The 21,972-nt window shown below is 51.4% G+C and overlaps 2 protein-coding genes across 3 annotated transcripts in view; one reads left to right on the top strand and one right to left on the bottom strand.

Annotated features, from left to right (window-relative positions):
* SMG5 (SMG5 nonsense mediated mRNA decay factor) overlaps positions 1–5,316 on the bottom strand; it is a 48,332-nt gene extending 43,016 nt beyond the window's left edge. Inside the window, exons 1-2 of one of the 2 annotated variants that reach the window (XM_034756361.1) lie at positions 2,969–3,128; positions 1,045–1,291 (exon numbers count right to left, since the gene is read on the bottom strand). Coding sequence is in view for 1 of the 2 variants with exons in the window: in XM_034756358.1 (XP_034612249.1) it covers positions 5,157–5,233 (77 nt within the window). In the remaining variant the exon portion in view is untranslated. Of the gene's footprint in view, positions 1–1,044; positions 1,292–2,968; positions 3,129–5,156 lie in introns of those variants that run through there. The other variant, XM_034756358.1, reaches the window with a different exon arrangement.
* A 4,139-nt stretch (positions 5,317–9,455) lies between these two features.
* TMEM79 (transmembrane protein 79) lies at positions 9,456–17,081 on the top strand. Its single transcript, XM_034756850.1, has 4 exons — positions 9,456–9,571; positions 11,688–12,626; positions 13,726–13,939; positions 15,071–17,081. The coding sequence occupies exons 2-4, from the start codon at positions 11,822–11,824 to the stop codon at positions 15,288–15,290; spliced, it is 1,239 nt and encodes a 412-aa protein (XP_034612741.1). The 5' UTR covers positions 9,456–9,571; positions 11,688–11,821; the 3' UTR covers positions 15,291–17,081.
* The last annotated feature ends 4,891 nt before the right edge of the window (positions 17,082–21,972 follow it).

Below are 21,972 nucleotides of genomic sequence, written 5' to 3'. Positions count from 1 at the left end.
TCACCAAACATCAAGCAAGTCAGTGGCAGAGTCAGAAATAGAAGCCAGGAGTTTGAGTTCTAGGTCCCCTACTTTGACCACAGGTAGTAAGCCAGATGGATAAAACTTAATAACTATGAAGATATCATGTAACTGTCATCTTACAATTTTTGTCCTACCATTTGCACCTCGCTATAGACTTTACTACCAAAGCACTACAGGAGAATCAAAGATTAATTTGATCAAAACAGAACTTACTTCTATGTTACATGCACTAGCATTTCCAGAAGAGCTCAGAACTGCTGATTCATTTTCCTCCACCCATAGTGAAGGGGGACGCCTTTGAAAGACTCCTTTCCTTCCAAGAATGGGCAAAAATACGTAATCTTTACTTCTGTCAAAGCTGTTGTTTAAAAAGCCACATCTTTTCATGGCGTACCAGTCAAATACGAAGAAATTGTACTGCCTCCAGTCCAGCCTCGCTCAGTCACAACGACACTTCTCAAAAGGGAAAATTATGTCACTCGGACTACAAGGGTCAGAAACTGAGTAGCAGTGAACACCTGTTTACAAGCAGCTGGACAGACCCTGAAAATGGGATGTTAACTTGTGATGCAGTGTGATGCAAGCACATGTCTTCTTTTAAAAGAAGTGTAAATTAACTGTATTTGATGCTCAAACACTGACCCATTTGTCCTGCCATTTATTAAACTCAAACTGCTTTATGGATCTCTCACATGGACACACAACTCCGATTATTTCATTGCTGACAGCGCAATGGAGTTCATAGGCCAGGACAGAATTGTATTCTTGTATATGTACCCTGAAAGGGGATCACAAAGTCTTGTGTAAGGATCTACTTAGCTAAGCAATAACATGAACACACATGGACATTGCATGTACACATGAAGTTAGGTTAAATAGACTGAGGGGGCAATTTGCCAGAGCACCTGGCAGTGTTGCCCTTACTGAGAGTCAAGAAAACCAAACAGATTGTTATTTGGATATCAACAGTATTGCTGGGTAAAAATGGGATCAAATGGTTAAGTAATGAATCTTGCTCACATGCACCAGGGTCGAACCGACTTGCCAAATTTGAAGTCAGGAAAGGTTTTCCTCCAGGGAGTACTTAGTTGGGAACTTCTGGGTATTTTTGCCTTCCTCTAGAGCATAGGGCTGGGAATCATCCATTAGGGTGTATCCCACATGATCAACTTCCTGAAATTGCAGTGGACGGGCACTAGTGGACACTGGTCCTTCCAGTTGTTTTCTATGTTTCTATGGACAAACAAACTAACATTGTATCTGCAACCTAAAAGCCAAAAAAGACAAAAGGAGCAAGATTTGTTTTCTACAAGATATACACAGCACACTGATCAGAACATAACTCCGTCTGCTCATGTCCTAATCTGACTGACACCAGGGGCTGAGTTACGTTTTGGAGTTAACAAAGTGATGTCATGCCTCACTACATATTTTAACACCTGCTGGGTTTGATCCCTGCTTTCAGCCAGCAGATCAGAACCACAGAGGAAGCAGATCAGATGCCAGTCTGTAAGAAGAACCAAACAGGACATTACATGCCAAGCAACATGGAAACAATCCAGTGATGAGTCCTCTTTGTCTAGAGGGGGAACTGATCTAACATTTTCTTTCCTTGCCATTAACATTTTGGAACTGGGAAGGACAGCAGAGTGGGTTACTCACATTTATTTATTTAAAACATTACTGTTTGGGGGTAGCCTTGTGGGAACAAGATGTGTCCACCGGGGGAACTGCGGCCATTGTCTTATTCCAGCTTGTAACAGTAAAAAATAATATAATGCAGTACAATCTAAAATTGTAGACTACACAAGGTTAATGCAGAGCTGAATGGCTAGTGGTTACTTGGTTGCAATTGTGACTTGCGATCCAGGTGAAACAAGTTTGGTGGTCTCAAATTAAACCACATGTTGTAAACGAACACATAATTTAACCCAATGGACAGAGTTTTAGGAGATACCCAGGACTGGACTAGCTCAAGAATTATACATACTGAAAAAGCCAAATGGGAAAGCTTGCCCACCTCTGCCTACAGCATATTCCTCAATCTCACAGAGGAATCTCTGCACTGAAGGAAGGATGGTTTTGTTGTTGAAGAACGAGCCTAGGACTTCAGAAACTTGAGTTCAATTCCCAGCTCTGTCACAAATTCTCTGTGCGACACTAGGCCATGACACGCAGGCCTGGTCCACATTAACCCCCCACTTCGAACTAAGATACGCAACTTCAGCTACGTGAATAACGTACCTGAAGTCGAAGTACCTTAGTTCGAACTTACCGCGGGTCCAGACGCGGCAGGCAGGCTCCCCCGTCGACTCCGCGTACTCCTCTCGCAGAGCAGGAGTACCGGCGTCGATGGCGAGCACTTCCAGGATCGATTTATCGCGTCTAGACAAGACGCGATAAATCGATCCCAGAAGATCGACTGCTTACCGCCAGACCCGGAGGTAAGTATAGACCTACCCTCAGACAACAATTACAGCCACAAAGGTGAGCCTATATTGGAACGTATAAGACGAGATGAATCAAAGATACACAGCAACACTGGGATCAAAAGTTTCTAGAGACTCGCATCATAGCTCATGTCCTCAGCTAGCACATGGAATACGGTGAGTACAGTACATCTTCCTGGAAAGCAAGTTACCTGTACATTTTAAACAATCCTACATTTGAACAGAGGAGCAAGATGTGACACCACGCTGTTTAGTGTGCAAGCCATGTTAGTAGACTTACTAGCAATGTGGTAAGAGATTCCCTGGCCAGTGCAGACATCATAAATTCTCTAACAAAATCATGCTACAGGCTTCTGGCTAACATAATTTGGCCTCTCTCGTAATAAGCAGACCTTTTTAAAGGCCAAGCACATAGTTATCTCAGCTATAAAAATACAACAAGCATATAGATGTCTATTGAAATTCTACCTTGGAAGTTTAAATATAAAACTTACTTCCTATTGCCTTGAACATCAGACTGGTATGTTAGTATGGAATGGAGTATTTCACAGCCTGTCTGCTAATACCAAGACCCCAATACATTTCGGCCCTGTAGGCATCTCCTGCATGACAGAGCATCCTACAACGTGGGCAATTAAAACCACTGCTTTTCGCCACACTGTGTGTAATGAAAAACATGTAATTTAACTTGAATGTAAAAGACACACAATTGTATAAAGATCATCACAGCCACAGATAAGGAAATGCTTTTAATAACCAACCATTCAAAACTTGGACTTTTACACAAGGATCTCAACATGCTTTACAAAGGTAGGCGTGGTTATCTCAATTTTACAGGAGAAGGAAGAAAAATTACTCAGATGGGGAAACTGGAGCAGAGAGGGGCAGTGACTTGGCTGGCCATGAGTATGCAGCAAGTAGAACCCAGGAGTCTTGATTCTCATGCCTGGTCTACACTTAAAATTTAGGTTGATGTAGCTATGGTCCTCAGGTGCGTGAAAAATCCACACGCCTGAGGGTATGTCTACACTGGTACTTTCTCAGCAAAACTTTTGTTATTCAAGGATGTTAAAAAACACACACACACACACACACACACCAACAAAAGTTTTACCAACTAAAAGCACCGGTGCGAACAGCACTTTGTCAGCAGGAGCACTCTCCTGCCGACAAAGGCACTGCCGCTATGGGGGGTGGAAGTTTTTTGTTGACAGGAGAGCTCTCTCCTGCCGATAAACAGCAGCTACACTGCGTGGCTTTTAGCAGCACGGCTGTAGCGGCACAGCCTTGTCACTAAAAACTGTGTCGTGTAGCCATAGTCTGAGTCACATAGCTATGCCAACCTAACCCCCAGCGTAGACGCAGCTAGGTTAACAGAAGAATACTTCCTACCGTCGCTTGCGGAGGTGGTGTTCCTACAGCAATGGAAAAACACCTTCTGTCAGCATAGGCTGCATCTACACTATGGGGTTATGCCAGCACAGCTAGAGCACTGTAGCTATGACAATACTGTCCCCATAGTGTAGACATACCCCCACTCCCTAGATATAATGTTCACTGACACCTGAAGCCTATGGCAGTCCTTTGCTCCAGGTTATAACAAGAATGTTATCCCTGCTGTACTACCTTGACTTGTATTGCAATAGCACCCAGAGACCTCAACTCAGACTGGGGTGCTGTACAAACACCTAGAGAGACAGCCTCCCTTAAGAGTGACTAACAAGGTCTATGAATGCCCAGCACCCTCCAAGCCTGCCAGCCCCTCTGGATCCTCAGAACCGGGAGACTAACAATGCAACTGCTTGGGAGAAGGAAGAGATGGGGATTAACAAGGGCTTAGTGCCCGGCTCTTCAACACATCCCTCCCCGTCCTATACAAGTAATGGCACAACCGGCGCGGGGGTGAGAAGAGAAGAGGACAGCCCCTCTGCCTCCCCATGCACAGGTCTCTCTGACCCAATGCCCCGCACCTCCTATCCTGTGTCCAGCTGCCTCCCCAACCCCTCCTCTCCCTATATCTCCCCCTCCCCACCAACTCCCCTCTATCCCCAGTTCTCCCCCAGCCCCTCCCCTCCCCATATTTCACCCTTCCCATCCCCCCCTTCCTTCCATCTCCTCTCCCCCCTCAGCTCCCCTCCATCCCACTCTCCCCATCCTAGGGTGACCAGACAGCAAATATGAAAAATTGGGACAGGGTGGGGGGGTAACAGGAGCCTGTATAAGAGAAAGACCCAAAAATCGGGACTGTCCCTATAAAATTGGGACATCTGGTCACCCTATCCCATCCCCAGTTCTCCACCAACCCCTCCTCTCCCCATCCCCTCCCCCGCTTTTCCTACATCCCCCACCGCAGCCCCTCACCTCCCCCTTCCATCCACCTCTTCCCCCTCAGCTCCCCTCCATCCCACTCTCCCCATCCCCAGTTCTCCCCCAGCCCCTCCTCTCCCCATATTTCACCCTCCCCATCCCCTATACCCTACCCCTCTTCCCACATCCCCCACCACAACCCCCCAGCTCCCCTCCACCCCCCCTCCCCATCCCCTGCCCCCTTTCCCCACATCCCGCACCGCAGCCCCTTACCTCCCCCTTCCATCCGCCTCTCCCCCCTCAGCTCCCCTCCATCCCCACACCCGCCCCCTCTCCCCAGCCCCGCCCCCAGCCCCGCTCCCCGCCCCGCCTCACCGGTACAGCCGCTTGGTGTGCAGCACCTTGGCCTCGGGCTCGCCGCTCTCGCCGGGGGGGCCGCTGCCCTGGCTCATGGCGCCCGGCAGGGGGAGGCCCGGCGCGGCCGGCTCCCTCCCTCCCTCCTCAGCAGCGCCCGCTCCCTTCCGCCTCCTCCGCCCCGCAGCGCGGCCGCCGCAGCCACCGGCCCCGCTCGGCCGCCATCGCTCCGCCGCTGCCCTCTCCCCGCCCCCGCTCCAAGTCGCGCGAGACTTCGCCCGCCACTCCGTCGTCTCTCGAGAGCGGGATTGCCCGCCCACGCCTGCGGCGGGCAACATGGCGTCCGCTCCGGCTTCATCTCGCGAGATGTCGCGGCTCACCCCCGCGAGAGCTGTCGCCCTCCGCTGCCAGGACTTAGTGCTGGCAACATGGCCGCCTCCTAGCTTCAACTGCCATTCAAATAAACTTTATTGACAACACATGGATTCAGGGCTTACCCCCTGCCCTCTGAGACTGCGGGGATCTCCATGACAGGTGCAGACTGAGAGCCTGATTCTCCTGATGCATCCGAAGAAGTGAGGTTTTTACTCACGAAAGCTTCTGCCCAAATAAATCTGTTAGTCTTTAAGGTGCCACCGGACTCTTTGTTGTTTTTGTAGATACAGACTAACACGGCTACCCACTGATACCTGATTCTCCTGTCACTTAAACCAGTTGAAATCCAGTAACAATAATGGAGTCCCTCCTGATTTACACTGGTGAAACTGAAGGCCAAATCTGGCCCTGGGAAGCCAGGACCTAGGAATTGACGTAGGTGAAAGTCAGTCAAACCAAAAACTCTAGTGGATCAAAAAAGCAACAGAGGGTCCTGTGGCACCCCTAAGACTAACAGAAGTATTGGGAGCATAAGCTTTCGTGGGTGAATGCCCACTTCATCAGACACAAGTAATGGAAATCTCCAGAGGCAGGTATATATCAGTGTGGAGATAACGAGGTTAGTTCCATCAGGGAGGGTGAGACGCTCTGCTAGCAGTTGAGGTGTGAACGCCAAGGGAGGAGAAACTGCTTCTGTAGTTGGAAAGCCATTCACAGTCTTCGTTTAATCCTGATCTGATGGTGTCAAATTTCCAAATGAACTGGAGCCCAGCAGTTTCTCTTTGGAGTCTGGTCCTGAAGTTTTTTTTGCTGTAAGACGGCTACCTTTACATCTGCTATTGTGTGGCCAGGGAGGTTGAAGTGTTCTCCTACAGGTTTTTGTATATTGCCATTCCTGATATCTGACTTGTGTCCATTTATCCTCTTGCGTAGTGACTGTCCGGTTTGGCCAATGTACATAGCAGAGGGGCATTGCTGGCATATGATGGCATATATAACATTAGTGGACGTGCAGGTGAATGAGCCGGTGATGTTGTAGCTGATCTGGTTAGGTCCAGTGATGGTGTTGCTGGTGTAGATATGTGGGCAGAGTTGGCATCGAGGTTTGTTGCATGGGTTGGTTCCTGAGTTAGAGTTGTTATGGTGCGGTGCGTGGTTGTTGGTGAGAATATGCTTAAGGTTGGCGGGTTGTCTGTGGGCGAGGACTGGCCTGCCTCCCAAGGTCTGTGAAAGTGAGGGATCATTGTCTAGGATCTAGTGGATCAGGCACTAGACTGGGAGTCAGGAGACCTTGGTTCTGTTGTAACTGGCCCCACATTTACACTGAGGGTATGCTTTTTAGTTTGTAAAGGGTTGAGAAATGATTAATCAATATTTAATAAAGGGTTAGAGTCTAAAAGGTTGATAGGTTGCTTATTAATAGACAGGGCCGACAAGTCGTGGGGGGAAGCCGGTACAAATTACCGTGGCCCGGCAGTCGGGAAGGGGGCCCGGCTTCTTCTGTTTCCTCTTCCCCCCCCCCTCTCGTCGGCCCTGTTTAGCCGGTCCGCCCTTGCTGGGGGGGCCCGAAAATTTTCACCAGGGCCCGAACCCGCTCTCGGCGGCCCTGGAGAGCCCTACCAAATTCACAGCCATGAAAAACATGTCACGGACCATGAAATCTGATCTCCTCCTGTGAAATCTGGTCTTTTGTGTCCTTTTACCCTATACTATACAGATTTCACAGGGGAAACCAGTGTTTCGTAAACTGGGGGTCCCGACCCAAAAGGGGGTCATGGGGCAGTCGCAAGGTTATTGTAGGGTAGTCATGGTCTTGCCAACTTTACTTCTGCGCTGCCTTCAGAGTTGGGTAAGGTGACCAGGTGTCCAGTTTTTGACCAGAACACACCCGGTCGAAAAGGGACCCTGGTGACTCCGGTCAGCACTGCCGACGAGGCCGTTAAAAGTTCGGTCGGTGGTGCTGCCCGGCTAAAGCAGGCTAGTCCCTACCAGTTCTGACACCGCGCTGCGCCCCGGAAGTGGCCAACGGGTCTGGCTCCTAGGCGGGGGGGGGCTCCGCAGACTGCCCCTGCCCTGAGCCCGACCAATGGAAAGCTGGGGGGGCGGTGCCTGTGGGTGAGCCGCCTGCACACCTCTGCCTAGGAGCCGGACCTCTTGCTGGCCACTTCCGGGGCCTGCCTTAGCCCCCTCAGTTGCTGCGCCGCTGACCGGGAGCCACCAGAGGTAAGCCTGCACCCCAACCCTGAGCCCCAACCCCCTGCCCCAGCCCAGAGCCCCGCCCAAACCCAAATCCCTTTCTTCACTCCAAACCCCTCATCCCTGGCCCCCCCAGAGCCTGCACCCCCAGTGCTTAGCACAACGGGGTCTTGATTTCCATGGAGGTCCCAAGTTCAACTGTAATACATAATATAATTAATCCTTAGGAAATCCACCTCGTATTGTAAGCCACGTAACCCTTCTAAAGACAGTAGATTCAGAGTCGATCAGTGTTTGGATGTGGGACCTAAGGGAACAGAATTCAAACATATGTTTAGATTATGTTAACAGTTTGAATCAACAGGCGCAGCACGTTCTGAGTAAAGTCCAGATCCCCACCCATTGGGCAGTGCTGTGATGCGATGGAGTGAGTGAAGCTGAGTGTCTCTTCCTTCATTCAGAATTATCTTTCTTTTCTGGGGTATTTAATTCCATTCATTAATTTCTGTAATTAGATCCTAAACATAATCTGATTGTGGGCCTGTTTTTGGGGGGGAAGGTGACTAGTATAATCAGGAGCCGTGTTAGCTCTGTTCCCTCATTTCATTTCACTAAATTGCTCAACATGAAAATGAATCTTGGAGTGTTTGCTTGGAGAAGTGGCTGTGAATATGTTTCAACCACTTCTCTCTGCCTCCAGGATCCTTGTGAGTTATCCCAATAAACACAACTATCCAGGGCAGCTTGTTGGTTTCCTTACCCCATGCAAATTAATCACCCAAACTATTGTCCAATCCAGGGGTTTGTACATACTGATCTAAGATTTTGGTGCTGGGGTCAGCACTTATCCTGACATCACTCACAACTGCCCACACACACACACACACACGGAGTTTATATTTCACCACACTCATATATTAATACAGACAGATCCACACACGCCAGCACTAACACACGTAGACATCATAGTCACACATTATGCTTTCAGCCCACACAGATACACACAACATACACCATGCTTGTATACACACAGACACACCCACGCAGACACCACATTCCACACATGCCCCCCATACCTATTACATACACAACATATACACGCGCTCCACACTTAAATACACACCATACTTACATACACACACACACACACCACTCAGCATATGCCGCATACATGCACACTGCAAATGCACCAAATAAATAAGTACACACGGGATGCACACACCTCAAAGATACACGTGCAAAGTTCAAACAATGCAATTACATACACATGAACAGGAAAATACAACACACCAACCTGAATGCCTAACACAACACATCTATACACCATACATACATGCTTTCATAATGCAAGTAAACACCAGCATGTTAATAATAGTAATAATAATGCACATATGCAAATCACACAAACATGCACACAAAGCACATGCCACACAAACATGCAAACACATGAGCTAGGGTGACCAGATGTCCCAATTTTATAGGGACAGTCCCGATTTTTGGGTCTTTTTCTTATATAGGATCTTATTACCCCCCACTCCCGTCCCGATTTTTCACACTTGCTGTCTGGTCACCCTAACATGAGCACACCATACACACATACCCAACACACAAACATGCACACACCACACATGCACAACACACGCACACAACCTCTGGGAACAGCCTTTTCTGCCGGCTGATTCAACACATGTCGGGTGAGGCAAAACTGCGTCTGCCCCTTTAATTCCAGCCCCACCTTTGCTGGTTAAACAGGTTTGAAGTCCAGGCAAAGGAAAGAAGCCGCAGAAACATTCACAACCAGGAACAGCCATCTGCAAAACTCCTGCACTTCCCTATGGCCCAGCTGAGCCCAGCCCGCTTTCCGAGTAAGCAGCCCAGCAGGGAAACAGATCTCTGCTTTACTTTATTCATTTTCTCTTGAGGTCTGGTTGAGTGGAGGGGTTGTTCTGCAGATGGGTGCAGGGAGTTTTGGAGGTTGCCTGTGTGTGTGTGTGTGTGTGTGTGTGTGTGTGTGTGTGTGTGTGTGTGGCGGGGGGACAGACAGACAGATTTTGGAGACCTGGCTCTGCCACTGGGATGTAGCGTGACCTTGGGCGACTCATGTCACCGCTCTGTGCCTCGGTTTCCCCATCTGCAAAGTGGGGACAGTGCTACTGCCCTCTTTTGTAAAGAGTTTCGAGATGTCTGGATGAAATGTGCTATGTAAAAACTAGGGATTATTATTGGGTGTGTGAGATACACGTCCATACGTTATTTGTAACTTCTTTGACCTCCTCTCCCCTCCACCTCTAACATTTTGGCAACTACTTAACGAGGGCCTCACAAGTGGCTCTTAATCCCCCACCCTATATTGAGCCCCACATGGGCACACTCCTACATCGCTTTAAAATCAACGGGGCCAGCTGGGAATCTGCCCCCTCCATCACCCCCCGGGATCCCTCATGGGTGCAGTGAGTCTGCCTGTGGGGATGAATAAATTAACTATCCTGGTTGACAGATTTCAGCCAATCCAGGAGGGATTGCCAATATTCCCCATATTTGCCTCCATGTTTTAAGAGTGATTAACATTGCAGGAGCCTTGGGCATTCATACGTCTCAGTCCTCCCTAGTCTCTGCCTGTGGAACATCATAATCTAGTCTCCTGAGGGCTGTCATACTTCAGTCTCAGTTCGGTTGTTGGGTGGTGTTGGTGGCCTGTGAGATACAGGTCAGACTAGAAGATCTGGTGGTCCCTTCTGGTCTTCCCTTTATGACTCAGTGGTATTGTAATTGTTGGCCTGCCATATGTTGTGTAGGCCTGCAGTTGAGAGGTGCCTCCCAGATCTTGTCAATCAGTGTTCACGCCGCTCCCTCTGGAGAGTTTTGCAAGGTGTGCGCATCTCAAGGACACACTAAGCAGTTTTGCTCACCACCAGTGTAATAAATATCCCTCCAGGTAAACTGACAGGTCTCTGCAAGGATTGACCAACCTGATTTTCAAAGGCAAAGAGCCGCAGCGAATGGGATGGGTTCTGCCAGAACTCACCCCTCCTGAAAATCAAGCCCTGCTCTTTTCATTGCCGTCCGGGGTCCTGAACCCCAAAATTTGCATCTCTATTCCCAACATTCGGGGGTCTTTTGGTTCAGCCAACGAGGGGCCAGCCCCAGCGCTGTAATGCAGATCCCAACTTCAGAAATGTTTTGGATCCAACATTTAGGTAGCGAGGCACAAAGTTCTGATCCAAAATCCGTGCAGTGTTTGGATTGGGTGTTTTTGAAAATTCATCCCATTATCGCTCTAGGAGTAGCCATGAAGGGTTTGTGCACTCATGGAGTTCTTCTGCAATAGCTGTTGGGCCGTACATTCACACCCAACCTTAATCTGAATTAACTTTCAAGTGTAGACAAGCTGTCAGTTCTGCTCTAGATCAAGGCATGCCCAGAGTTTATAGGAGTGTTTGGATGTGGGATTTTGCTCAGGGTATATCTATTATTTAACCCTTTCCTAGAGCTCCATAGAAATTGATCCTGTGGGTTTTTTTTCAGCAGCTGTTTCATCCCCTGGGTTTAATCATCTTAATAACAAATCGAATAGTGTTTAACTGAGCTCAGTGACACCAGTATGATTCCAGAGCAATTCCACCAACTTCAGCTGGAAGCAGCTTGATCTAGTGGTTAGAACAGACGCCTGGGAGTCAGGACTCTTGGGCTTTCTTTTAGCTTTGGAGGAAGCGTAATTTGGTGGTTACAGCAGGGGCAGGAGGGTGACAGGGACCCAGGACTCTTGTGTTCTGTTCCCAGCTCTGCCACCAATTTGCGGTGTGACCTTGGATTAATTGCCCCACTTCTCTTGATGTCCACAGCTTATAAAGGAGGGATAACAATATCTTGGAAGTGTTGATTAATGGTCGGGCTTGTGAGGGGCGTTGGCTGCTTGGGAAGGGTGATCTACTGGCCCTTCTTATTGGTATCTCATTGTGTATGTTCTTTGTCCTTCCGTAGGTGGAGAACAGCGATGACAGAGGACAGCAACTAGACTCTACACCCTTAAATAGGCGATACATTCTATTGCCCGGACCACCACAAAGCCAGCCTCCCTCAGGGTCTGTCAGCTGGAACATCTCCGAAGGCCCAAGATGGCAGCTGCTGACCCCAGGGCTCACACAGAGAATGTGGCACTGGTGGAGCTGAGAAAGGAGGCGCTGGAGCCACCAGTGCAGAAGGTGGCCTGCGGCAGTGTCCAAGACAAGAAGCCAGGAGACCCTGATGCTACTCTGCCCTGGGACCAGTCCCGGCACTCTTCTATGAGTGAGGTGGCCACGGAGCCCACCACCCCATCCCGCAAGGCACCTGAGACAGAGAAGAGGCCAAGCCCCGAGGGGAGCCGCATGGGCCCCGAGCCGGGTTCTACTGGAGAGGAGGAGGTTTTCCCCGGCTCGTCCCTTCTGCGGGAGGAGGAGGAAGGCAACAGGATGCCTGAGACGGCCGCGCATGTTTTCATCCCCATCGATCCCCACTGTATCGAGAAGGCCCCCGGGTGCCGAGGCTCGGCAGGGGCCAGCGACTGGAAGAAGAAACAGCAGCAGCTGGAGGAGGAGGCCATCGTGTGCTGTGAGAAGGAGAACGGCGACCCCGAGAAGCTGGCCTTCCTGACCCCCGGCCCTCTGAGCTACCCCCCGCACTACGACAAGCCAGCTGGCTACGGCGGCGGCCAGACCAAGCCACTTTCCGAGAGGCTGCAGTGCCTTCAATGCCAGGACTGCAGCTCTGCCAACCTCAAGGCCGTGGCCTCCATGATCGGGGCCATGATCATCTTCCCCTGCTTCGTGTACGGGGCCTACGTCTTCCTGCCCTTCGACGCCCCCCTGATGCCAACCATGAGCGCCCGGCTGGTCTACACCCTTCGCTGCGGAGTGTTCGGCACCTTCCCCATCATCCTAGGTGAGCGGAGCCGGGCGATTGGGTCCTCTCTCCTTTGGGGGAGTGTTCTGGCTCTGAGGGGCAGAGCGGCTGGCTCCGGGGATGGGTTCCCACTGGAGTCAATAGGGAGCTGTAGGGCGCTCCGCACCCCTGGAGAGTTGGCTCATGGCCTACCCAGGAGTGACCGACAGCCATTCCCATCCGATGGCTGCTTGGGGGCTGACATGAAACAAGCTGGGTGGGTCTCAGCCCAGTGTCTAGTGACCACGTCCCCCAAACCACCAGTGTGACCATCACTAACCAGCCCCCTGGCTGGGAGGCTCAGCTGAGAGGCCAAGAACTGATTGGGCCATGCACTCCTCCTGTGTAGGTCCTCAGGCTGAGCGTGAGAGGGAGGAAGGACGATGGGGATGGATCTCTTGATGGATCACCTATTCCGTTCATTCCCTCTGAAGCACCTGGCATTGGCCGCTGTCGAAAGACAGGATATTGGGCTAGATTGAGCTTTGGTCTGACCCAGTATGGCCGTTCTTATGTTCTTATGATCCAGTGGTTAGGTTGCTATCTGGCAATCCAGGTTCAATTCCCTGCCCTGTGTGACTCGGGCAAGTCACTGACTCTTGCTGTGCTCAGTTTCCCATCTACACAATGGGGATAACCGCACTGCCCTGCCTCACGCGGGAGGGTTGTGAAAATAAATACATCAAAGATGGCAGAGCACCCTTTGCTAGCCCGACACTAAGGACAGGTCTACACTTAAAATTTAGGTCTAGCTACATCACCTACGTGTGATTCTTTCACACCCCCATGCAGCGTAGTTACGCCGACCTAACCACCAGGGTAGATGCTGCTCGGTCGACAGAAGAATTCTTCCGTCAACCGAGCTCCTGCCTCTCAGAGAGGTGGATTAACTACCATGATGGAGAAACTCCTTTCCATCAGCGTCTACATTATGGAGCTACAGCGGCATGGCTACATCACTATCACGCCTAGAGCGTTCACAAAGCCTAGCGCTCCCCAGCGGTCACTATGCCCCCAGTCCTGGTCTCCACCCATCGCTCCTTGCGTCCAGCCAGAGAGCACTGTCCCCCACTCAGTTCTCTCTCTCCAATCCCACCAGGTCTGATCGTGTACGGGGTCTCCCGCCTCTGCTTCTCCTCGGTGCAGCCCTTCGGTGAGCTGCGCAGGGAGGTGGAGATCCACCGGCGCTACGTTTCCCAGTCCGTCTACCTCTTCATCCTCTACTTCTTCAACATTGCTGTGCTGGCCACCTACCTCCCTCAGGAAGCCCTGAAGCTCATCCCGTTGCTCACGGGGCTGTTTGCCATCTCACGGTAAGCTCACTCCTCTCCCGCATGGCGTAAGACCCCCTCCCCAGGCTACGTTTAAATGGACCACGAGCTGAGAGCAATGAGTCTAAGCCCAGAGCAGAGGTAGAATCACGACGGGGAGGTGGGTTCTTTGGTCCTTCCGTTAATTTAGTGCTGGGGGAAAATATTGGCATGCCTGGAGTTCGCTCCTTCATCCAGGGGACAGGAGAGCTTGGGTCCCGTCAACATTTAGCCAGGACTCGGAGATTAATACTGCTCCTCCCCCACTCATTTGGAAAGCACCAGGGGTCTTTAAAGACCACCAGAGGTCCAGCATAGTGGTTTTAAGTCTCATCCAAAGATGGGGCTTCCAGCAGGACAGCGCCCCCTAGTGCTCGGGGATTGGAATCCATGCTGACTCAGAGGGGAGCGTGCCCCCTGCTGGGTCAACCCCTCTGCTCCCTGCCGGATAGCACCACGCTAGGGAATAGGGGTCAGCACTGCGCCCCCTAGATTCATGCTGGGGTGCTGGAGTCACCCTAACTCAGAGGGAAGAGTGTCACCGATTCCGTCACCCACCCAACTCCTTAGCACCACACTGCAGCAGTGGCATCAGTACCAGGGCTTAATTTGGGCTAGGGCTGAGCCCCAGCCCCGCCGGGCCGGGCAGTTCAGAGCCCCGGCACCTCTGGGCCTGGCAGTTCAGAGCCCCGGCACCTCTGGGCCTGGCAGTTCACAGCCCCGGCACCTCTGGGCTTGCTGTATCTGTTATGAATGTAAAAAATTTGCTTGAGCCCAGCCCCTAAATGCTTAAGTCCCGGCACCTCTTTTGTTACAAATTAAGCACTGATCCCAAGGAGAGTTTCCCTCACTGAGGCACTAGTTTCCCCTAGCGCCATGCTGGCCTCGTACTGACGCGAAGGGAAGAGCGCCTCTTAGCGAATGGGCCACAATACTCCCTGCAGCACCCTGGCTTTTCCATCCTGCCAGCCTTGACTCTGGGCTGCCCATGAGCGGCACAAAGCCAAGCCTCGGAGCATTAAACCAGCAACGTGGTCCCAAATCCTCCGGTGTCCAGAGTGGCAGAGTGGTCCTCGGACAACCGGGCCCTGTCTCCTGACACGCTCCCACCCCCGTGCCTCTTCTCTTCCCCAGGCTGCTGTACTGGCTGGCCTACGCCATGGGTCGCTCTTTCCGCGGCTTCGGCTTCGGCCTGACCTTCCTGCCCCTGCTGACCATGCTCCTGTGGAACCTCTACAGCATGTTCATCCTGGAGCCCGAGAACATGTTCGCCACGGCCGCCAACGGCAAGCAGGACGCGCCGTCGGAGAAGCAGAGCCGGGCCGCAGCGCCCAAGCCGAGATACTGGGGGTAAAGGACGGGACAAGGGGCTCTGATGCTCGGCAGCAGGGAGATGGATTTGATGGCGATGAACGGAGCCCGGATGGGGGGCTCGGCCGGGGCACCCACATGTCAGCCCGTGAGTGCCCCGATGCCCAAATGGGCTGGTTTGCAGACGCGCTGAGCAACCCCCAACTCCAGTTCCACCTGTGGCAGGCTCTGAATCCTGAGTGGACAAATACAGACCTGGGCATGAGCCCCCCTGTCCATGCATGAAAACCATGGGCCCAACAGCGCCTCCTACTGGAATCCATCAAGCAATTGAATTCCACCAGCTAACCTGATCAGCTGGCTTCAAAGGGTTAATTCAGTCCTCCCTTTAACTTGATCCAGACCTCAACTAGCTATTTATATTCAAATCATGCTTTCTTCTGAGCACTTTAAGGCAGGTGCTCTTGGATAATTAGATCATGGAGCAACAGTCCCCTGCGAATTTCAAGGAGAAGAAAGATCCTTGCTAATAAAAGAGGACTTCACTGATAAGCCTCATTAACTGCACTGATAAAGGCAGCTTCTGAGCCAGGCTAACAGACTAGGGGGATGTCTATACGTGCCGCGCAGGTGAAGACGTTCTATGCGGATGGGAGAGAGCTCTCAGTCGGCATAAAAACCCCACCTCTGTGAGTGGCAGAATCTATGTCGGCGGGAGAAGCTCTCCCGTGGACATGGCGCTGTCTACATGGGCGGGGGGCAGTTAGGTCAGTATAACTGTTGCTCAGGAGTGTGGATTTTTCACACCCTGAGCGACGTAGTTATACCAACACGGGTTTGTCGCGTAGATCTGGCCTAACTCCGAGTGTCACAGCTAAATACAAGGCGGAACAGATTATTTAACATAACATATTTCAAGGGACCATTCAAGGTGAAGCGGCCCGTTAACACCCCTCCAGTCCTAGGGAGGAAAGGAATGGGGGGGGGAAGGAGTTATTAGTGGGTTTCAGCTTGTTCGCATACGCCATAAATCCAGCGTCTCTATTCAGTCCATGATTTTTATTGTCTAGCAAAGTTAACGGGCCACATCCCCTTGAAATACGCATTAACTACTTCTGTTCCGCCTTGTATGTAGCTGTGACACCGGGTTCCCCAGACCTGAAGAACTCTGTGCAACTGGGAAGCTGGTGTCTCTCACCAGCAGAAGTTGGCCCAATACAAGAGATTGCCTCGCGCACTTTGTCTCTCTAGACTGGAATAAGCAGCCAGCGCTGTGGCACTATGTTTTCACCCACTTTCTGGGTGGGGGACTTGGTTTAACTCATCCTTGTCAACAGGAACATGTGCAACAGTAGGGGCTCTTAGGCCAGACTGACTGATGTATGGGCTTCCGGATTGTGTATTGATTTTGGCAGGTTGCTGCCTTCTCTGAGGCTAACAGCTGTGGCTGGGGTTATTTTCCTTTCGGTTGTGAAACACTACAAGGCAAACAGTGGATGGAGGGCACAGGGGACATGTGGAATCAGTAAACAGCTTCTCCAGGCAAGTGGAAGAACAAGTTTCATCAGTGGGTGGATCAGGATTGATTGGTATCGGGTCACTTTATTTTACTTAACCCCGGGCTGGAGTGGGCATTACTTAATGAAGTCTTTTGCAAGCATTATGCTGGGCCTAGTCCCTCCTGCTAGACTCCTCCCTACCCTGGGGAATAGGATGAACTGTTTATTGTCCCTGTAGTCTTCTCAGAACTTCCCTAGTGGTTTCTGAAAATGTGAATCCACCCATGTTTTGTTTGCTTGCATCTACATTCTTTCTTTTAACTTTTACAGTGCTAGGGCCTGTGTTATACAGGAGGTCAGGGTGTGGTCTAGTGGACTGCATTGGGACTCAGGAGATCTGGGTCCTACTCCTGCCTCTGCCACGGGCCTGTTGGGTGAGCTTGGGCCAGTCGCGTCCCCGCTCCGTGCCTCGGTTTCCCCATCTGTAAAATGGGGATTGTGCGGGTGAGGAGGGATAGCTCAGTGGTTTGAGCATTGGCCTGCTAAACCTAGGGTTGTGAGTTCAATCCTTCAGGGGGCCAATTAGGGATCTGGGGCAAAATCAGTACTTCACCTGCTAGTGAAGGCAGGGGGCTGGACTTGATGACCTTTCAAGGTCCCTTCCAGTTCTAAGAGATAGGATAGGATATCTCCTGACTTCTTTTGTAAAGCATTTTGAGATTGACTGATGTACAGGGCCATAGAAAAGCTAGGGATTGTTATTAATATAGTTCTGGCTTTAAAAGTCTATGATTGACATTCTGGCACCTCCCAGGCAGCCAGGCCTCCCTTAGCCAGCACCCTCCTTCCAAAGAAATCATTTGCAGAGAGCAGCACAGAGGTGGGGAGTAAGGAGAAGGAGACATGGACTACATAGTTTTGCAGCATGTGGCCCCCGACCGAGCAAAGCATCTGTGCACAGTCCCTTGTGTTGGCTGTCCTTGCTTCTGTCAGGCGTGATGTACCCTGGGGGCTGGGACAGGGACTGCTGCCAGCTAGGCGACAGGGAATTTGGGGGGGTTCAGTTCTACTTTTTACCTTCCAGTTTTACTCTTCACATCAGGCAATGTTTATTGTTTCTAAATCAATTTTTTTAATCTAATGGCTGCTGTGTTGTTTCGGGGGGGGGGGGGGGGGTTATGGGTTTTTTGTTTGGTTTGTGGTTTTTTTCCGGTTTTGGTAACCGCTTTTGCTAAATACAGTGCTCGGTATAAACCAGCTCCGTGTCCAAGCACTCAGCGTTCGGTACTGATTTGATCATCTCTGTGTGCAAAGCGCATGACTAAAACCTTTCCCATGGGTTTCCCATCCCTCCTTGTTGTCCCCTTTAGGTTAGTTATGGCTTAGCAAAGAACGTTACATAAGATTTTCAAGAATGCCTCCTGATTTTGGCTGTCCACCTTGAAATACCACAAAGAGGTTATGTTCACAGCATATACACAGAAAAGTTACATAGAAGCATAAAGTACTCTTGCTGGAAGGTTGCAACGTAACACAACTTTATGTCTTAGAATTCAGAACAAGAACACATAAAAACAGAGAGAGACAAAGCAGGCTGCTCCTTAAGGCAGCGAGGAACAGCTCACCCCACCTTGCTTTAAGCTGTTTTCTTTACCAGCTCCTCTGCTCAAACGCTTCACTCAAGACCCCTCTAGCCTGCAAGCAAACCCAGGAAAACCCTTTCACGTAAAGTGATAGTTTGTAATTTCAGCACTGTTTTCAATACACCACAAAAGGGGCCTCATTTTCAGAGGGTAGGTGTTCAGTCTTAACAAACAAACAAACAGAATGCTTTGGTGTTTTTGGTAAGAGATGAGGTTGGGTCAAAAATTCTTATCTGAATGGATGTTGGAGGCGTGGATGGGGAAGTAGGTGGATGGATCTTGGAAGAGGAAGTTGGAGAAGCTGGATGGAAATCAGAGAAGCAGAGGGAGTGGTTGTATTTGGGGCCAAAGAGGAGGGGTGAAGTGAATCCAAAGAGTTTTGAAAGCCAGGAAATCTCATTCTAAACTGGAGCAAGAGATGGACAGGAAGCCAAGGCAGATCAATGGAGGATGGTGATGAAATGGCCCAACTTCCTGCAGTGACTGGGCATGCCAGTCACAGCATGACGAAGCAGGGCTTGAAGGCTATTCAAGACGGATTGCAATAAGTGAGACGAGAAGTGATTATGCCATGAATGAGGCAGGTCTGGATTCTGGTATCATTCCAAAGGCCATAGGCAGCAGAGAGAGCGTGGGAAGAGGCCAGAAGCGTAGGGTTGGAGGTGAACTCCTTGTATGGCTGGAGCTGGAGGAGATAAGGAAGGTGACAATGGAATCAGAGATCTAGGACAAAGTGGAGTTGCGTCTATGGAGAATGCAATAGACAGACCACGTCTGGTGAGGGAGACGAGTGTTCTTCTTTGGGACAGGGACCGGTCTTTGGTTCAGTTTGTACGGAGCACCATGGGCTCTTGCTCCATGATGGCTCCGGGGTGCTATTGCAATAAATAAGAACAACACCAAGAGAAGTTTGGGTGGAGAATCCTCCTATGAGGTGACCTTGCTTTTTCCAAATCTGAAAGGCAGCCCAGAGATGGAAAACACCTGTTTGGACCCTGCTAGCCCATCCCCCGGCCCAGTGTAGTACATCCGCCAGTCCTGAGTGTCCCACACAATGTTCCCCCAGTGACCATTCCACGCCCTAGGAGGCCTCACCGTGGAGATGTTTTTCCTCATCAGGCGGTTAAATCAGAGGACGAGCACTCAGGCAGTGGGGGTTGACTTCCCAGTTCTGCTGACTGTTACAGCCTTCCTGTGTGACCTTGGGTAAGTCACTTCCCCACTGTAGGCCTCAGTTTCCCCAGCCTTTGTCTTGTCTATTTAGGCTGTGGGTTTTTTGAGACGGGGCTCCCTCTCACTGTGTGTACGTACAGTTCCCAGCCCAATGCAGCCACGATCTCAGTTGTAAACCTTAGGCTCTACTGTAACATACAAAATAATCATGACCATCCGTTCCTTTTGTTAACTCCCTTTCCCCCCTGTTTACACTCTCTTGGATCCCCCTAACCAACCTCCATCCTCTGTGTTTACCCACTTCACACCCTTGCCAGCAGTTCTCCCATCTCCCGGGGTTAAAAGCTTAGACAAGGAATAATTCTGAGCGAGCCCAAACAACTGCAAAATTCCTGCTGAACTGGCCGGGGCCTGTTTTTGACCCAGTGACTCTTGATCTGTGATGCGGCTCAGCTTCCGTTCCCGTAACTGGTTAGATCTGGGTGAGCCAAGCAACACGGAAGAAACTCTGCTCGTGTGTGTGGGCGCGCTCATGCGCATGCCTCCCTGTGTGTGTGTCTGGGTGTGGGTGCGTGTGCATGGGCCCTGAGCTGGAGGCTTGGTCACTTTGCTGGTGGGGCAAGTAATTATGAACATTCCTATTTTTACACCCTTGGTTGGGTGTGTCAAGAGGGATTGGATGGACCACTCAGGGTTCCTAGTCCCTTTTTTCCTGGAACTCCTGCCATTTCTGTCTACCTTACGTACTTCTGTTGCCCACATCCCTGGAATATCTGAGCACCTCGCCACCTTCAATGTAGTTATCCTCACAACCCAGGGCGGTGCTAGTGCCCTCACGTTATAGATGGGGAAACCGAGGCACAGAGCGATGAAGAGACTCAACCAAGGTCATAGAGCAGGAAGTCAGTGGCAGATCCGAGCTCTCCCAACTCCCAGACCCGCATATTAACCACCAGCCCATCCTTCCTCATCACAGCCTCTACCCCTGAGGGCTGGCTGTTTCCCAACATGTCTCTTATTTACTCATCAGGCCCTACTGCCAGCATGGGCGAGAGCTAGAAAATAAGGAAGATGCTGGAGGAGCAAGAGGGGAACTGCCCCTCCTTTGGCTTGTGTTAAAGGTACCATTCATTTAATACCCTGCGGGAGGTTTTCGATTTGCAGCATCACAGGCATTGGTGGTGCTTTCCAGGCACATGAGAAAACAGGGGGTGAGATTCTGATCTCAGGGCTTGTGTACACTTGAAACACGACAATGGCGCTGCTGCCGCACGTACCTACCCTACGCCAACAGGAGGGGTTCCTGCATCAACCTAGGGTGGTCTACGTCGGGACATGTGCCAGCTTCACTATGTTACACAGCCACGGAATTAAACTGACCTAAATTTCTAATATAATCCATTGCAAAGCCAGTCACTGGCTTCAATGGAGTAACTCACCAGTGTAACAGATCCGAAGCTGGTCCTATGGTCATTGATTAAAGTGGAGCGATTCCAGTTTTACACCGTCATAGCTGAGATCAGTGTGGCCCTGGCTCCACTGATTAAGTGGAATGACTCTAGATTTACCCTCAGTGTAACAGAGATCAGGCATGCAGCCAATGAAGTGGGTTTTAGCCCACGAAAGCTTATGCTCAAATAAATGTGTTAGTCTCTAAGGTGCCCTAAGGACTCGTTCTTTTTGGTGACACAGACTAACAGGGCTGCTGCTCTGAAAAGAGATCAGAGTCTGCTGGCCCGGACTACACCAGCATCACAGATCAGTGTGGCCCTCGCACCACTAATTAAATGGCGTGACTCCAGATTGACACCAGCCTAGCTGAGCTCAGGGTGGCCCTGACTTTATTAAGTGGAGTGACTCCAGATTGACACCAGCCTGAGATCAGAGTCTAGCCTGTGGGTGTGAACGCACCTTTGCCCCACCGCCGCCGCCGCCCTCGCCCTTCCAAACCGATCTGCACCTCAACCCACTAGCCCAGCTCCGGCTCCGGCTCCGGCTCCACCCGCGCCCGGGGCTGTGGCCGGCCGGCGGGGAGCGGCCCGGCCGTTACCAATCCCCTCCCCGGCCCTGCCCCGCGAGCCGCTGCCGGGCCATGGCCGCCGAGCGCGGGCCCGGCCGCAGGAAGCCGTGTCCGCCCCGCAGCGCCCTCCGGAAGGCGGCCCGGAGCCCCGGCCCCGGCGGTAAGGAGCCGCCGCGGGGAGAGGGGCGGGCGGCGCCCCCAGGACAGCTCCCGCGGGCGGGCTGCGGAGCCGGGGGCCACCTGCGGGGGCTCGTCTCCACCCAGGGACCCCCCCACCGCCAGCTCCAGGGGGCCCTGCTTCCGTCTCCTGCCTGCCCCCAGCGACCCTGCTCCCAGCCCCAGGGATCCTGCTAGCCCCAGCCAGCCCCAAGGGACCCTACTCCCATCTCC

Source organism: Trachemys scripta, chromosome 24, assembly GCF_013100865.1.
Source record: "Trachemys scripta elegans isolate TJP31775 chromosome 24, CAS_Tse_1.0, whole genome shotgun sequence".
Lineage (NCBI taxonomy): Eukaryota > Metazoa > Chordata > Testudines > Emydidae > Trachemys > Trachemys scripta.
Note: the sequence above shows the minus strand (reverse complement) of the source record. Positions and strands in the feature narration are given on the sequence as shown.

What these genes read in the sequence shown, in the direction of transcription:
- TMEM79 (XM_034756850.1), top strand. Translation starts at nt 11,822, where the DNA reads ATGGCAGCTGCTGACCCCAGGGCTCACACAGAGAATGTGGCACTGGTG. An exon ending in CACCTTCCCCATCATCCTAG is followed by an intron (nt 12,627 to 13,725) that starts GTGAGCGGAGCC and finishes CAATCCCACCAG; the next exon opens with GTCTGATCGTGTACGGGGTC. An exon ending in GGGCTGTTTGCCATCTCACG is followed by an intron (nt 13,940 to 15,070) that starts GTAAGCTCACTC and finishes TCTCTTCCCCAG; the next exon opens with GCTGCTGTACTGGCTGGCCT.